The sequence below is a fragment of the Bubalus bubalis genome, chromosome 3 (assembly GCF_019923935.1).
Source record: "Bubalus bubalis isolate 160015118507 breed Murrah chromosome 3, NDDB_SH_1, whole genome shotgun sequence".
Classification (NCBI taxonomy): Eukaryota; Metazoa; Chordata; class Mammalia; order Artiodactyla; family Bovidae; genus Bubalus; species Bubalus bubalis.
This window is the reverse complement of record NC_059159.1, coordinates 92,090,214-92,109,001: the sequence shown is the minus strand read 5'-3', so window position 1 is coordinate 92,109,001 and position 18,788 is coordinate 92,090,214. Positions and strand designations below refer to the sequence as shown.

The window sequence follows — 18,788 nt, the reverse complement described above, 5'->3', positions numbered from 1 at the left end:
CAGCCATCTCATCCTCTGACACCTTTTTCTCCTGCCGTCAATCCTTTCCAGCATCAGAGATTGCTGCATGTGAAATGTGAGGCTCTTTTTTAATAGGTTGTGTCACTCAGAAATCGCTACATGGAGTCCTAAACTTATTTGGAAATAAGGGCATTACAGATGCAATTCACATAAAGTCATACTAGAGTGGAGTGGACTCCTAATCTATTATGACTAGTGTTGTTTTAAAAAGTGGGAGTCTGGACACAGACACACACAAGAACGCCCTATTGAGACAAAGGCAGAGATCGGGTGATACAGCAGAAGCCAAGGAAGCCCAGGGATTTCAGCAGAGCATCAGATCATGGAAACGAGGATGGAGCAGACTCCCTCTCAGCCCTCAGAAGGAATCAACCCTGCCCACATCATGATCTTGAATTTCTAGCCTCCAGAACTGTAAGAAAATAAATTCCTATTTTTAAGCTACCAGGTTTGTGATACTTTGTTAGGACAGCCCCAGCAAATGAATACAGTCACCTAACATCATACAACTTGCAGCCATGTCCAACTCTTTGTGACCCCATGGATTGTAGCCCACCAGGCTCCTCTGTCCATGGAATTCTCCAGGCAAGAATACTGGAGGGGGTGGCCATACCCTTCTCCAGGGAATCTTCCCAACCCCGGGATCAAACCTGGTTCTTCCATACTGCAGGCAGATTCTTTACTGACTGAGCCACCAGGGAAGCCTGAACTGCAGAAAGACATTCTTTTCTATGTTTAATAGTAAGTAATCAGTTTTGGAGTGGTGATGGTATTCAGGCAATTTTGTTTTGCCTTTGCAAAAATGTCAGAGGTCAGTGGCAGACAATGGCAAAAGTTTTGATCAGGTGGCCGATTCTCAGAGTACAGAACACATCCTCTGCAGGAGAGCACAAAGGTACAAGCCCTGGCTGCCTCTCAGAGCCTTTCCATTCACCTCTGGGCAGATGATTAAGGTCTATCCCACACAGATGGTAAGAGAGAGAACCATGCAGTACAGTGAGGGAGAGCTACCAGCCCCCATCTTTAGCAGCCAGGGAAAGGGGGCATGGCTTCCGTCTTGGTGCTCCCGCCAGGCACAGTTGCCAAAAGTATGTCTGTCTTTTGGGCTAAGTCCCCTTCTTCTGCTGCTATCTCCTCTAGGAAGTCTTCCAGGATTTTTCTCAGCCAGAACAGTGGCACATCCTTGGGGTCCCAATGCACTCTATCAATGAGTTGTTCTCATGTCTGTATTTCCCAAAGGATAGAACATCTGTGGGGGCTTCCCTGGTAGCTCAGCTGGTAAAGAATCCATCTGCTCTGCAGGAGACCCCCGTTCAATTTCTGGGTAGGGAAGTTCCCCTGCTACCCACTCCAGTATTCTCAGGCTTCCCTGAGGAGGCTCAGATGGTAAAGAATCCACCTGCAATGCAGGAGACATGGGTTTAATCCCTGGGTTAGGAAGATCCCCTGAAGAAGGGAATGGCTACCCACTCCAGTATTCTTGCCTGGACAATCTCCATGGACAGAGGAGCCTGGTGGGTTGCAAACAGTCAGACATGACTGAGCAACAAAACACAGTACAACATAGAACATCTATGAGAGTAGGCTCCATGCTTTTATACTCTCTTTGCACCTAGCAAAATTTTTCCAAAGGCTTAAAGCAAAATAGGTGCTATCTAATTAAATAATAATTTTCCCTGAAAGCTGCTTGTATCAAGCTATTCCATGACAGATAATTTAGAAATGCCCTTTAGGAATCCACATGACTATAACATTCTGAAATTTTCCATCAAAATATGAGGCAATTACATTATTTCGGCTTTGTGTCAGACCTTTAAATCATGTTTTTAAATGGCCTTTCTTCTGGATTTTTGGATGTTTGCTTTAATATTTTATACATTTTATTTGTTATGATCTTTCATCTCATTTAAAATAAATATCCACCAGTAATAAAATAAAATACAAAGCACAAAACCTCAAAGCCAAACTGATCTCTCTGGAAGCGAGGTAATACTGTTCCTTGAGGAGTTCTAGTTGGCTGAAGTTGCATAATAGTCTGTCTTTTCCACAATCTCTAGACTGTCTTACAAAAACATGAAACAAACTGTAGACACACAGTGTACCTGGGTCAAACTGCACCAGCTTAGATGGAGTCATGGTGAAATCCTTTCCAACTGTAGCTGACACTTGGTTGACCTCAAGAGAGAAAAAAGAGAAGACATTCTTTTAACAAAAATATGCTGTGATAGAGAAATGCTGAGTCTAATCTCATACTAGACTAACTCATGTTCTTAAATCTGTTCCTAACATAAACTATCTTTTATTATAATACATCATTTTGGATCCATCTTCCTTAAAGTTACCTTTTTTCCTAGACTAATATCAATGGAAGGACACATAAAACTTTTTATTTTTTGGCTTCTCCTTTATAAATAATTCAGTTGTTGGAGAAAGTAATGTGAATTTTAAACAATATTTTTCTCTTTGCTACAGATACCATTTTATTCCATAGCCTTCCCTCTACCCCAACATGGTCCTAAAATCACGCCTTGGGGGAAGGGAGGGGACAAAGGAGAGAAGAAAAAGTGGGCTCTCCTGACAAATAGAGGGCTGCTCTGTCAGTCAGTTGGAGGGATCCTGCAAGCTCAGAGCGCAGCCTTCGGACCAAATGAATGAAAACAAGTCCGGTCCATTCTCCTGTCTGGATGAAGCCATTCCCCTTCACAGACAGGAATGAGGGATCTGTGGGGATGACCGACCTGGGGAACAGCCACACAGAGGCCATCAAAACCTGAACTCAGGGCTTTAGAAGTTTCTTCAAGTAAGTTGTTTAAAAAAAAAAAAAATTGCTCTAATCTAAAGAGACTACTGGCTGCTCCCCTGTTCCCCTTTCCTGGGGCTGAAGGACAGAGATGATTTAAGGACTCTGACATCATGCCCTTAACTTCCCCTGAGGAGCCTAAATATATGTGAAGAACACATATTTAGTTTGAAACATGGTTGAAAAAAGTTTGAAAAAGAGGCTTCAGCTGGTTTGAAAAAGAGGTCATTGAATGAGATGTTTGGCAAAGTGGGTTACTCATTCCTTCACTTTCTTACAAGGGATGAAGGGCACAATTCAAAATGCACAAATTCCTATTTCTTTGGTCTTAGATGTGATCTCCATTTCTACCAAAGCCCCTAACATCTGCCAGTGGTCTGCAGTGGAAATGCTTTGCTCAAGAAGAGTACTGCCAGGTGAATAAAGATGCACACGTAGAGACCCAACATGTGGACACAGTGCGGGGAGGAAAGGGTGGGACGAACTGGGAGAGTAGCTTTGACATATATACGCTACCAGTGTAAACCAGCTAGATATAGTGATACATGGACATATATACACTAACGTGTGTAAAATAGATAGCTACCACGTGTGAAACAGACAGCTGCTATATAGCATACGATGCTCAACTTGCTGCTGCTATGACCTAGATGAGTGGGCTGCAGGTGGGAGGGAGGAAGGTTTAAGAGGGAGGGGATATATGTATACACAGAGTTTATTCACTTTGTTATACAGCAGAAACTAATGCAACATTGTAAAACAATTATACTCCAATAAAAAAAAAAGAAGAGCACTGCCTCCTAAGCCCCTATTTGCCCTTTCTCTACGATGCCAAGGCTCCTCCCAAACAACCTTTCCCTGTGGAAAGGCAGCCCATTGTACACCTGTACCCACCATATGCTGGGAGTTACACTTCCCCATGTGGTTCTTGCACGTGCAATTACCTAGTATTTACCACCACTGAGTTCACAGAATCCTACGTGGGAAAAGAAATGGGCTAAGGTGAAGTGGTTGCAGCAGCCAGTCCAGTGCAGGTTGGTGATTCAAACTAAGGCAACAACAGAGAGTAGAAGCACTTTCTTAAGCAGCCAATCAGCTCTGGTCTAAAGTGGCACGCTGTGCTGTGGGCAGAGTGGTCCCTGAAAGACTCAGGCTGTTTGAGAAAGGCCTGCAGACACAGCTGGCAGCTTTACTGTGCATGCTCAGCTTCAGCAGACAAAAGATTCCGTGTCACACCAGGTCTTTTCTTCCTGCCTGGCAAGGTGAACAGTTCTGTGGCCCAAAACTCCAGCCTAGAGCATATGGTGCTCTCTCTGGAGGCCCAGATTATTAGGAAACCACCACGCAGTCTTTCTTTTTCCATAACCAATGTACTGGGAAGTTATAGGGGACATCAAGTTATCTGATCCTTTAACAATCATAAAGCACCCATAGATCAGGAAAACAGAACCTATGCCCACTGGAAAGATAAATGCTGAGTCTGGTATATAGTATGATCTACGTGCACAAGGTTCTGAAGGTGATTTGAACTTATTGTAATTGAGACTTCACTGAGATGGCATTTCCCCCCAGAACCTAATATCACTGCTTCTTTTTCCCCCCTCTAGATTGAGGAGGAAGCCTTTATCAGCATTAGTATGTACAGGCTTTTCATGCTCTCATTCTCCCAATGTGCAGTTTTTCTAGAGACTTCTTAAAAACCTTTCCATTCTGGAAGCCATGGTTGTGCTCCATGTTCCATGTCAGTGGAAAGAAATAGCAGGTGACTAGTCCAAAATAATTATTGAAAATTTCTTATATTTCAGGCTGCCTCTATTGCTACATAGCCTCTTAATTTTGCATGACTTGGGTGATGCTTAAGACAGGTGTAATCCCTGATTTTTCTCATCCATTGAGACCATAGGTGATCTTGGTGCATGCTAAGAGAAAGCCATACAGGGACTGAAGTTTGCAGACAACTTTCCTTTCCAAAGCAGAGTTTGGCCCAAGTTCACTAAGTTGGATAGATCTTATGAAATCAAACTTCAAGAGTTAAAGACCAGATTTTAAAACTAAAGATGGGTTAGAAATAGCATATGTAGGAGCTAATGTATCTTGATAAATGATGGAGGGACAAAGAGGTTTTGTACTTAGACTTTCTGGAACAGAGCAACACTCCTGCAGTTTGAAGTTGCCTTAGTTACTCTGAGTTTCTCTAAGGAAATAGTCAAAGGCACCAACCAGCAACCTAGGCTTTAGCTTGAAAGATGATAGTTTAGAGTTGTTACCTGTACAGTCACGAAGGCTGAGTCCACGGAATATCCCCTTCTGGTAATCTCCAAGGGCAGCATGCCCATATTCTCACAGACCTCATATTCAGTCCGCAACCACTCAATATGAGACCACTTCAGTTCCAAACTAGGCATGTAAGAAAAGAAAAAAGAAAATCATGAGAAATGCAAAGTGGAAGCCTGTGGGGCTCCTCTGCTGGGTATAAAACAACCACTGGTCCAAACTGGGAGAAAAAAGTGGCTCATCAACCTACACCAGTGCTACAAACTTCTTGCATATGTTTGGTACCTTTTAGTTCACAAAGAACATCTACTAGCATTATCTCATTCGTTACTCTCAATGCTGCTGTGAGGTAGACAGAGCATGTATTAGAATTCTATTTTATGAATGTAGAAATAAGATTAAAAGTCTATCCAAGGTGTGCGGTTATCAATGATAAAGGAAGGGACTCAAATTTGAGAGTGTTTGGAAGGGAAAGGAGCAGGTGGTTAAGTTCAAGGAGACATTCATTTTTGGAAAGAATATTGATATGAAACTTCTCTCCTATATTTTGGCCTCCTTCAATGGTACCAGAAGATCATTTCCAGGCACAGATCTTCTCTAAACTCAGGTTCAGTTTAATAACAAGATGTCTTTGAGGAGTGTCTAGGAATTAGAATGTGCATGTATTTTACAAGTTTACCCATCCCTCCTCTGTGTATGTGAAGGGACTATACTAACATATAGCTTGATTGCAGCTATACAACTGAATAAACCTGATAAAGAGAGAATGGTCTTTTTTTCCACACTATGTTTAGTGAGTCCAAAATTTGATAGAAACTGACTTCTTTAATCCTCATAATACAAAGAGGTTTTTTTTTTTGTCTTTTTCCTTTTCTTCAGAAAAGAACACTGAGCTTGCTGCTGCTGCTGCTGCTGCTGCTAAGTCGCTTCAGTCGTGTTCGACTCTGTGCGACCCCACAGACGGCAGCCCACTAGGCTCCTCCGTCCTTGGGATTCTCCAGGCAAGAACACTGGAGTGGGTTGCCATTTCCTTCTCCAATGCATGAAAGTGAAAAGTGAAAGTGAAGTCGCTTAGTCGTGCCTGACTCTTAGCGACCCCATGGACTGCAGCCTACCAGGCTCCTCCGTCCATGGGATTTTCCAGGTAAGAGTACTGGAGTGGGTTGCCATTGCCTTCTTCAACACTGAGCTTAGAGAGGTTAAATAACTAGCTTGAAGGCAAAATGCTATGACAAAGCTAACAGACAGCAGAGATAGAGTCCTTAGCATAAATCTGAAACCAAATGTTCCTTCTCTACCGTTCTTCTTCCCAACTAAAGTTCTCCATGACTCTTGTGATCTGAGCTCAAGCAGTGGGCTACAATTTTATCTTTATCCTGAAATATTTCCCTTTTTGAGGTGAGAAAACTTGAAATGGTTCACCTGAACAGTTTTCTTCAAAGATTTTCTTACATTTTTTTACCCCCTGTAACCGGCAGCAACATAAAAGACATGAACAGTCTTCACTATGATCATTTAAGTCACTTCCATTTTTTTTGGTTTTATTCATTTTCCTTTCACTCTCCATTCATAAAACCCTCAGAGTTTGCCTTACTGTATTCCCAAACTTCCACTTAGATTCAGGTCTTTCCTCTAGACTTTTAAATTTACTTCTTACAGTGTTTTTCTTTGCAGAGCTAGAAATTCTGGGTGCTACCGAGTACAGTGTGGAGTTCACAAATTTCAAAGAACATGCCACACTTTCCTGGAGATCATTCCTAATAGAGAGTAATAAGTTTGTCCTCTAATCAACCCTTTACGTCCTTGCACCAATCATGTGCCACAGCCACATCCTATATATTAAGTTCACTAGCAAAACTCAACAGCACTGTGTTCTACTCTACCAACCAGCAGCCAGTGAGACAATGGTAGTGTGGAAGCATGGACTTATTCTAGAGCTTCAAGAATTTGTATTCATATATGTTTATTCAATCAATAGATGTGACATTTATTGTTATTGGCATGCTGGGCTTCACAAAATTTTGACATGAAAATAGGATACTTATATTAAATAATATTGGGAACCTCATGGGCCTTGATGAAATCGATTTCAAATCTGACAGGAGACAGATCAAGAAAGAAAGAAATGACAATGCTTAAAGAATCACAAGATAACAAGCAACACGGATGTTATAAACGCCAATAGAAATAACATGTTGCAAAGAATTCCTCAAGGATCCAGCCAGATAAGAAAGGGGAACAAAATCAACAAGAATGATTGGAAGAGAAAACAGAAAGATAAAACAGGAAGGAAAAGGGAGCAGTGGGAACCAGTGAAATAAATACACAGAGATGGATTTCAACTAAGTCTGCGTAAGGTTCAAATGAGTTTCAAGGTTCAATCGTCTAAGAATCTATGCATTGCTAATGCTAACCACGACCAGCAAAAATTCATCAGTGTCACTCTGCAGGTCCAGACGACCTTGAGGCCTAAAGTGAAGTGTGATTTGATTGCTGGTCTAGATCCATAAGGGGATCATGCAGAGTGACATTCAGTTTCAAAGCATTAAGGGTTTTGGTGTTTGGGAACACACCACCCTGATACATCATTGGAATGCTGCATGATGCTTAGAGGTTAAGGTTGTAATTACAGAATGTTCTATTTTACTTTCTTATAACTATTCCCTACAAATAATAAATGCCTATTTGAAAGCTACGAAATTTAAGCCAGGCTATATATTTTTCAGAAAAATATTTAAATCATGAGGCACTTGCATACCCAGAGGATATGTGTGACACATGCTTTGAAAGTGTTTTTTGTTTTCTACAGTATTGTATTTAAAAAGGCCTTTCTACACTTAGCCTACAGTTGCTTAAACTCAACACAAACACTTGAAAGAAAAGTTAGAGATGTAGTCAGTCACCTGGGAATTCTCCCTACAAGAAGCCACACAGATAGATGTTTGGTATCATGCAGATAACCAGATGCAGAAGCCCATTAGAGAACTGTGGAAAGCTCTGGATTGGGAGGTGTCAAGCAGATGGGGGTCGGTTTACATCTTCACATTTTAATGACCCCCCTCTTCTCATTCTGAAGTTTACAGACACACTTTCTGTGAAACCCACATGGCAATCATTGTGAGTCAGCCGGACGCAAAAACTCCTCAAGCCCTGAGGTCAGGATTTCTTGGCCTGGGAACTACTGACATTTGGGACCAGGTTTCTTTGTGGTGGGAGGCTGTCCTGTGCACCGTAGGATGTCTCCCAGTGGGGACTTCCTCACTGATCTAGTGGTCAAGATTCTGCCTTCCGATGCAGGGGGCACAGGTTCTATCTCTGGTCAGGGAATTAAGATTCCACATGCTATGGGGTGCAGGCAAAAAAAAAAAAAAGTTTAGTAACATCCCTGGCTTCTACTTACTAGATCCACTAGAGGCAGCCATGCCATTCCATTCCAGTTACAACAGTCAAAACTGTTTCCGGACATTTCCAAATGTCCCTCACAGGGAAAGTCATCCCCAGGCGAGAAACCTTCCTGAAGTGATTTCACAGACTCATCACAACGGAAAAGTCTATTTAATCTATAAGCCAAGTTTTGGTTCTCAACAACTGTCATGAATGAAAGACATAGTCTGCGGGGTATGCTCAGACTATTTAATTTCTATTCCTCCATCCTATGTCTTTCATGATGTAGGGCTGAAACCATCACAATATTGTAATTATCCTCTAATTAAAATAAAAATTAAAAAATAAAGGCAACAGTACCCAGCTTATGTAATAAAAAGATATAACATCTCACATGAAAAAGAAATTAAATGGGATGAGACTTCCAGTTCTTCTTTCAGTCAAAGACAAGACAAACTGTTTACTTACCCAATTTAGCAATCCACCTCCGAAGTCCAGCATGTGTGATCCCCTTTAATCTGATTAACTCTCATTTTCCAAAGTACGTATAACATACTATTTAATTCACTTAGGTACTAAGGTAGTTAGCTAAGTACCTAGGTACTTAGCTCCAAGTAAACAGGGGTCTTTAGTTCACTGATGTATCACCAAGTGCCTTGTAGGGTGACTGGGACATAATAAGTGCTCAATAAATATTTGCTCAAGAAAATAATGAACTTAGTTTAACCTACTGTTTGAAAAGCTAAATTGACCACTGAAACTTTTTTTCTTCCCAGCCCTATTCACATATTTCACACAATTTGAAAAGAAAAATTCTAGGCCAGATGACCCTCACATGTTTTTTCTAGCCCTGACTTATTCGGGATTCTTGGAATCCAGGTCATACTGGATTGTATTAGCTTGAGAGAAAGATGGCATTGGTAAATGAGCATTCTATCATAAAGCATGATGTCTTATTTTCTAAGGCACATGCATGTGTCTCAGCATTTGACAGTATCTAGAAACAGCTTTATTTTTCATAATGGGAGGAAGGTGATACTGGTATTTAGTGGGTGTGGTCCAGGGATATTGCTAAATATCCTTCAATGTACAGGACACCCAACTCACCTTCCACCCAAGCCCCACGACAAAGAATTGTCTGGACCAAATAGACAAGAGTGCTGAAGCAGAGTCAAAAATATATACTTTATGATATTCTATTTTGTGGCTGTTGTTGCTCAGTCACTATGTCGTGTCTGACTCTTTGCGACCCCAAGGATTGCAGCACGCCAGGCTCTCCTATCCTTCACCATCTTCCAGAGTTTGCTCAGATTCATGTCTATTGAGTTGGTGATGCTATCTAACCATTTTGTGGCTACTTGGTTCATTTATATGAAGGAACAATGAACCAAAAGAACCATTTGGAATTAAACTTTATTTTGGGATTTGGGACATTAATCCAGGTTAACAAGCAAATGTAAAAAAGGTACTTGGCTGCTCTCTGCCTCAGTTTCCTCACTTCCCCAAGTACAATAATAATGAGTCTGTACTTCAAAGAGGTTGAATGAACCTTAATGAACACTCATTAAGTACTCTGAGCTTCTCAGTGAAAGATTTTATAGTAGCTAAAATGGTGATTAAATTATTCTTATAACTACATCTTCACTTATAATCAAGTAGCATATGACTTAAGAAAATCAAAATGTTAAAAAATATTTTCTAAGTATTCAATCCAAGACTTATCAATTCAAAGAGGATGCTATTAAGCTCCATAAAAATGCTACGAACACCTGTGTTTTCCTTTCTGTCTTTCTCTCATGATAATGGGGAAACGGTGCCTAGTCAGGAAGCAGCATAGTGAGTACCCCAAACAAGTGCTTTGGAGTCAGACACATCTCATAACCACTTATTAGTGTGTGATTATGGTCAGTTACTCAGTCTCTCTGGACCACAATTTTCATCATCTGTAAAACGAGGGAAATTACATTCATGTCAAATGATGCAAATTAAAATTTGTTAATACGTATAAAGCACCTGTACACAGTGGGTGCTTAATAAGGGCTATTTCCCTTTCCTTCCTCTGTGGTTTCTTAGATCTAATCTAGAGACAAATACTTTAACTTCTGGCTTGCAAGTAACATGAAAGCTTTACCTAACCAAGAGTTTCAACCTCTTCCCCTATAACGTGTTTCATAAAAGTTGTTAAAGCATTACTAAGTTCGCCTGCTAGGGAGGAGAAGGATTAAGGTGCTTGGAGTCATGGAGCAGCTGGGGAAGCAGCCACTGAGTTATGAAGAACCTCAGCAGGGGTCAACTTTCGTTTTGAAGCTCACCTTTTCTGCAGCGGGTGCAAGAAAGAGGTCAACACTGAATGCATGTTAAGAAACTGCCTTGGTCAGACGTCAGCTATATTCTGTGGTCTACAAAGGTGTTTTTGATGAATGATGTGGTCCTATGTGACAGAGTTTGGGTGGGATGCCGACCATCTTGAGATTCACACTGGACATGAGAACGGCATGCTAAGGCATGGGCCGAGAAGATGAGCACTCACATTGAGGTCAGGAGGTCATGGTGCACTGTGGGCTCTGCCATTTATTCACTTAGTGGCTGCTGGCCAATTACTTAAATGCTTTGAGCCTGATTTCCTTATCACCCTCAGAGAACTGTTTTGCAGATTAAAATGGAAAACATATGTGAAAGCACCTAGCACAGTGCCTGAAATTTAGGCACTTAACCAAATCTAAATTCGGATACAAATTCCCATGGATTTCAACATTCTATTGTAACTTCTATTTACAAATGTCTCCTAAACGTATCACATGAAAAGCTCGTGCCATGAGCTATTCTGGGGCAGGGTGGTCTTGGTTTTATAATCAAATCATATTGAGATATGTTGCATATTATATCCCTCTCTTGAGGATTCCCAATGCACACACGCATCTTTGTGACTTTGGCAATGTGATGCATTAGTGAGTCATAATAACTTGATCACATCAAGATTTCCCAACACCATTTCTAATGGAAAGTCTATTGACCCTTCAGGACTGATGCACTACAGAAATGCTGCCATAGCAAAAACGTATGAGCTATAAAGACTCCGGGACAATTCTCACTGAACATGAGTCCTCCTTATTCTATAAAGAGCCTCCTTTCTGCTCCTGATTGCATCCACCAGTCCCTTTAGCTTCATTGCAGAATGTTTTCACCCCTTGAAATATACAGTCTATTAATCTATTAATCCTAAACCAAACCAGAACACAAAGTTCACTGCATTCAGATTATTAACAAGAATATGGATTGTTCACTTTGTGAACATCTCAGAGTCCATTTCTAACTTATGGGCCTTAGCTGGCTACCAAAGGCCTCTGGGATACTATTCAGTCAATCTTTGTCCCCACATGAATGCACAACAATAGTAATCACCACCTCAGGTCATGTTTGTCAAGGACTTTAAATAGATGCTCCCACATGTTTTACCTCATTTGTTCCTCTAAATAAATTGTAATACTGCCCCCAATTTACAGATGAGATAACTAAGATAACTAAACACTTGACCTAGGTCAGTGGCAAAGTCAAAGCCCATACCTGTTCTTTGGCTCTGAGTCCAGTGGTTTACTGTATATTATCTATCCCATTATCCCCAGTTCATTAGCCATGGAGTACACACTCATATTGAGACCTGTAATTTACATTTAAGCTCCTTGAGGAGTAAGTATTCTTCCTTTCTTGTTGCTTTGATGGCCAAAGATTGGAGAAAAATATGGAGCTGAGTCTGTTGCTTCTTTCCCCTTAGGCCAGTTGAGCACACTCATTAACAGTGGGCAAGAAGGTCTTTAGTGCAGTGAGGAAAACCACGGATTTGAGAGTCATAATTTCTGTACCAAAATCTTAGCTCCTTCTCTGATGAGCTGTATGAACTTAGAAAATTCACTTCCTATCTTCTTGCCTCACTCTCCTCACCTGTAAATTCTGGATTATGATGGTACCTAACTTAAAGGTTGTTGTGATGATTAAATGAAGAGCAATGAAGCAGAGCAGAAAGCTATAGTGTAAATGCCTGTGATTTATTCTATACAGGCAGCTAGGTTCCTGCTAGCTCTGGGAAGACAGATCATTATTCATAACATTGTTTCCTACTGGAAAAAAAAAAAGTTCTTCTTGTTCCACAAAGTAACTACTTACAAATGAGGTTAGAGACAACTATATCCTTCAAAACCTATAAAGATAAGTGCATAGTAACTTCTACCTGCTATTCCCTCCACCCACTCTAGAGAAAACAACTTAACATATGTTCGATCAAATCAAAGTTATTTGGGGATTAACCCTCAGTGGACATATTTTGCATTATAATCCACTGACTGCAATCATTACAAGCTGAATTAGAAACATCTTCAGCATAGGTACCTGAAAATAGGTATCTAGTAGAAGTAGGAATCTATTTTAAAAGTCTCAAGTAAAGCTATAAATTCCGAGGTTTTGAAATAAACTTGAAAATTATTCAAAATCATAAATTATCTTCAAAAGCAGTGTCCTTGGTTACAATGAGGAACCGATGGTGGGAGCGGGGAGGGGGTGGGTGGGGGGGCGGGGGCGGGGTATATGTAGAAACTTCCCTGGTGATACAGTGGTTAAATGCTGTGCTCCCAAAGCAGGGGGCATAGGTTTGACCCCTGGTTGGGGAACTAAGATTCTACATACTGCAAGATGTGGCCAATGAAAAGAGGAAGTTTGTGGGTGAAGCAATATCTATCTAGCTCTATTTCTGTGTTCCCATGTGGAAGACCAATGGTCAGCATTAGTTCAGTAGCAAGTCTGATCAATATTTTTATGTTTATATGTTGAACTATTAAAAAGCAAGTGAAATCAAGTTATTAATATTTTTGAGTAGGATTTTTTAAAAAAAATTCTTGAGAATTGAATACATTTGTCTGAAATTGCAAGTAGGTAACTTATTTTCTATAAAGATCATAATCCCAAGGAGCCATTTTTCTGAGGCAAGAGCATTTTAATGGGAAGTGGGCATCTGTTTTAATTTTAAAGTGTCATGATTGAATTTTCATGTCAGGGTCCAGTTATTCCTTGCTCACACCTATTTCCCAGATGCTTATACTGTGCACCTGGCCTATAGTAGCCACTCAATAAAAATCTGGACCAGCGTTTTTTTTATACTACTGGCAATAGAGGTGTGATTCTGAGAACAGGTTTTGGTCAAGATGCATTTTTCTAGCAATGACCACAGAGACCTCTGCTGGCAGATACTGGGACTACAATTCAGGATCAGAAAGAAAAAGCAAAAATGAAGAGATCAGAGTTGAATTTCTCAATTTTCTTGTCTTTCTTTGTCCATACTCTGTCATAAAAGCCCCATAAGAAGCTGTCCTCATTATGGTGTGTGGTTTGATAGAGTCAATACTAAAACTAGAATAAATGAACAACTTTTCTCTGAGGTGAGTGGGAAGGGTATCAAACTTAGAAAGAAAAAACGTGGAGAACTGGATTGTGATTTCTGGGATCATTTGATAGCTGTTATTCAAGGTGTACCTTAAAAAAATCTAGAATAGTAACCTGGTAAGTGAAATTATTATGGTCTATTAATATGGTTAATTTTGAGGATTTGATACTCTGGTTTTTCTGAGGGTCCTATATTTGACACAACTACAAAGTATTACTTAATACCTCCCCCAAGTCTGTTTTCCTCTTTTACACTGTCTTCACCTTACCCATGTTACTTTTATTAACTTACAAAAGGAGTCGCTAGTAATTGCTTGGGTTTGGGGGGAAGAGAAGATATTTTGCTAACCTTTCCTGACTCCTTCATTCTCTAGATATTTTAGAAATTTAGATTTAGGAAACGGTGGGTCCTAACACAGTCCTAGAGTGACCTCTTGCTGCATGATTTGTACATGAGCCTATAAGCCCAGTCCTGGATACCAGTGAATTGTCAAGACAGAAACCTCTGTGGGTGTGAAAGGATGTGCATTTGTAAATGCATGCATAAAATGAAGGACCCAGCCCCAAATAACTAAACTTTTTAACACTCCCATATTCTGTTATTGCTTCCCTGGTGGCTCAGAGGTTAAAGCATCTGCCCGCAATGCGGGAGACCTGGGTTCAATCCCTGAGTCGGGCAGATCCCCTGGAGAAGGAAATATTCTGTGATTATCAAGCAGCAACAGAAGTTTGAACTTCCCCAGTGGCTCAGTGGTAGTAAATCTGCCTGCCAATGCAGGAGACACAGGTTTGATCCCTGATCCAGGAAGATCCCCTGGAGAAGAAAATGGAAATCCACTCCAGTATTCTAGCCTGGAAATCCCACAGACAAAGGAGCCTGGAGGGCTACAGTCCATGGGAAAGCAAAAGAGTCCGACAGGACTTAGTGATTAAACAGCAACAATAGAAGTTTCTCTTTCCAAAATAAACTCTATGAGCTTGGGAAATCATGTATCAATTTGTCCTCTTAGATTCTGTTTAAAAAAGAACATTTTACTTTCCTCATCAGATACATTCTGGACATTATATGCAGGACTATTAAATAAGCAAAAAATTTACCATTGAGGAGTGGCAGAGTTCCCTGTGGGATCCATGACTTGAAATTCCATGGTATCTGAATTTACTTCCAAAGATGGGTTTATGATGTAAAGAATGGTCTTACTGTTTAAGTCCTTCTGGCTAAATTTCTCATGGATAAATTCACCTACAAAAAAAAAGTAAATGATTTTCATTGGTAATCCAACAAAATATTAGATAAGAGCTGATACAATATTTATGGGTGTTTTATTTTTAAACTCCTCTTTTAAAATATTTAAAGTAAATCTTTTAAAGAAATTAATAAATTGTAACCATCTTAAAACTCAAAGCCAATTAACTAAAATTACTTTGTTTCAAACATTGTACCTTAAATATGAAAACAGAGAGTGAATAGGAAAATCTAGCAATAAAATCTAAAATTCTGTGCCATCCTGTGATCATTATCTTCATAAAGTAGAAATAACATACAATTCAGAGAAAACTTACATCAAAAAATTGTTTTTAATGAACTTACATCACTCAGAAATTCATGATATAAGAAAATGGGTCACAAATATGAATTTGGTCCTGACAATGTATTCCTGTGAATACCTTACAATCTAGCTATTGAAAAAAAAGTTATACATAATAAACAGTTGTGTATCAGTATCCAGTTCTCCCACTCAAGATGAATTTAGGAAAATTCAGCTTTAAATCCTCTTTAGCATGGATACTGATTTATAAACTGCATCTGTCAGTGAGCCTTGGGGAGTATTTACCAAATGGGCCTGAACTTAATTACAAATTACCTTCTAGATTGCCAACCACTGAGTATTATAAAATGAGCAAGGATTAAGGAAGGCAGTACCTGTCGTTGAGTTCTCCAGATGCCCATGTTGGGGGCCTCGTAAAATCTTAAAGATGATCTGATTATCATCAGTGTCAGGGTCTGATGCCTTCAACACGCGGGAGGTGATGTAAATCCCGTAACAACCATTTTTCAAGAGCCCTACTTGAGAAGGAGAATGCAAGTGTGTGACGCGGGGGGCCGCTTTGTCCAACTGGTCCACCTGAATGATCAATAATCATACACAATGTTAAGCCAAGGCTTCTCATTCCCAAGCAACACTGGGGCTTAAATGGTTCAACAATGACAAACTCGCCTGAATTTCAGATTCCTTATCCTCCTCATTGGTTAACTTCTGTTAAAAGCTACCTCATTTGCAATATCTTCAACAAATATCATAGTGCCCAGAAGAGAGGTTAACTTTCTGTTGGGAGCTTTGACTCAGCTTTATTTATTTGCCCACTGCCTGGCTCCCCCATTAGACCTAAGCTCCCTGAGGGCAGACACCGTGTCTTTTTTCCCCTCAACTATTCCCTGCACCTGGCAAAATGCCCAACCATTACAGGAGCTCAAGAAATACTTGTTGGATGAATACATTAAAACTGACCCAGGAACTGTATTGCAAACTTAATATTAGTTCTACAAAAGCATTTCCCCCTTCTCCCAGTGTTTGATAATTTACAGAAACAATGCTATAAATGTCTACAAATACACTGAAACTTTCTTTGTCGTGTCTTGGTTTAAATAGCAAAAATATTGAATAGCAATAAAAATACTTCAGTAAAAAAAAGTGGAAGGTGCTTAGCTATAGGTATTGAGTGTTTGTTTTATTGATAGACAGAACCAGGTAACCAAACAGGTAGACTCAATTTGTAAAGGCTGTGATGGGCAATTACTCATGAGTGAAAGAGGTACAGAAGTTCAGACACTACAAAGGACCTCACTTGCATATGGTATGGCATCATTAGAAATGACTCTTATCGGTTACAGAGGGAATATTTTTGGCAGAATTAGCATAATTCATCACTGATACCACAAAACAGGTACAAAAACACAGTCTTTGTTCCCTTCATTTCTAATCATGCAAATCTTAACTTTATCCCCAAATGAAACTATTGTAATTCTAGCAAAGTAAAAAATGAGTGTTCACAATAAGACCATATATTTTGTGTGTGTGCTTATATAATAAACTACCAGTCATCTGTTGATAAGAAAAAGAGATAGGATAAATTAGTAACAAAAAAAAAGCCCCACAATTCAATGTTAACCAATAAAAAAATAAAAATCAGAAAGTTTCAGAATAGGAGACAACTACCATTTTTGTTCAAAACAAATACATATATATGTTCACACAGACACAGACAAAATTTTGGGAGCATGTGTACAAATATGTTCATTTATCTTCAGATGGGGAAAAATAACTTTGAGTATTTCTATATATGGAATTTTTTAACAATGAAATACTTTTCTGTTAAGTTGGCAATCTGCTTTTTTAAATAAAAAAGCAATCACACCTCACATTGGTAAATGTTTGAAGAAATAGACATTTTTATATTTTGTTGGAAGGAATGCCAATTAGTGAAAATCTTTTGGAGATAAACTTGATATATATGTATATTAATAATGTGCATATACTGTGATTCAAAATTTCTACTTTTTGAGTATACCCTACAGAAGTAGATGTATAGACAAAGAATATATATATGACTATTAATTAAAATATAATTTGTAATAGCAAATAATAACAAATTCCATAAAACTTGGAAGTCCTACAGAGGAATTATAAATTATCTCTGCCTGAGATTGAGTGCCATGCAGCCTTTATCAATTATGTTATCAAGGAAGATTTAATGACATGTGGAAATTTTTATGAGTGGAAACAGGTAATATGCTTAATAGTACATATAATATTATCTCTTTTTTATTTCAATAAAAGACTGCAAGCAAGCCACTGATCACAGTGGGATAATGAATTATTGTCTAGACCTTTGCTGTAGTTTATGAATTTTTTAACAACAATTATTTTGTAAGCTGAAATGGCAACACACAGTTTCAAAGGTCACAGTCATTCTCCTTTCCTAAAAAGTGAGGATGGTGCCCGCAGGGCTGCGAGGTGCGGAGGCGCTTATCATGGCCTTTTGGGGAAGAAGCTCCAGAGTGACTAGTAGGAAGTACAGTCAGTGGCAAGAGAAGAAAAATAAAGATATTTCAAGACATGTGAGTAATCCTCAAAGTTGGTAAATACACTGAGTGTACGGGGTTTTAAGTTATATTTTCCTTAAATATAGAAGTATTATAAAAGGAATAAATGCCTGCCGTAATCGTTTGCTTTTAAAAATGTTAATATCTACACTTTGGTCTTTGGGGCCCCTGCTGTGTCTTTGGTCCTACTCTGTGTTAAAATCCGTCCTAAATTTCTAGTTTCTTCTTCAAAAGCAGGTCTTTTGGCTCAGGATACCAGAAGCATTTTAAAATATTAGAGTACAGACTTTTTTTTTTTTTAAGGCTCTATTCTTACAACCATTTGTGTTGGATTTACTAAAACTTATGTTACACTTGCCTAAACCATAGGAAGCAGTGACATTGGTCCTCTGTCCCTCACCCCCACCCCCATCTTCTTCTAAGAAAGACTTCAGAAATCATCGCACCAAGATTGCAGAATTTTGGTCAGCAACACAAAAAAACCCATAACTCAAAAAGATACCTGTGCCCCATGTTCATAGCAGCACTACTCACAATAGCCAAGACCTAAGTGTCCATCAATAGATGAATGGATAAAGAAGATGTGGTACACGATGGAATACTACTCAGTCATAAAAATGAATGAAATAATGCCATTTGCAGCAACACGGATGGACCTGGAAATCATACTGAGTGAAGTAAGTCAGAATGAGAAAGACAAATATCATGTAGTATCACTTATATGTGGTATCTAAAGGTCACACAAATGAACCTATCTATGGAACAGAATCACAG

The 18,788-nt window shown here is 39.4% G+C and overlaps 1 protein-coding gene across 4 annotated transcripts in view; it reads right to left on the bottom strand.

Moving 5' to 3' along the window:
* FREM1 (FRAS1 related extracellular matrix 1) overlaps positions 1-18,788 on the bottom strand; it is a 182,034-nt gene that overhangs the window by 19,111 nt on the left and 144,135 nt on the right. For all 4 annotated transcript variants that reach the window (XM_044939842.2, XM_044939841.2, XM_025281508.3 and 1 more), the window contains 4 exons: positions 15,834-16,035; positions 15,008-15,152; positions 5,089-5,218; positions 2,124-2,196 (listed from right to left, as the gene is read on the bottom strand). In XM_044939842.2, coding sequence (XP_044795777.2) covers positions 2,124-2,196; positions 5,089-5,218; positions 15,008-15,152; positions 15,834-16,035 — 550 coding nt within the window. The remainder of the gene's footprint in view (positions 1-2,123; positions 2,197-5,088; positions 5,219-15,007; positions 15,153-15,833; positions 16,036-18,788) is intronic.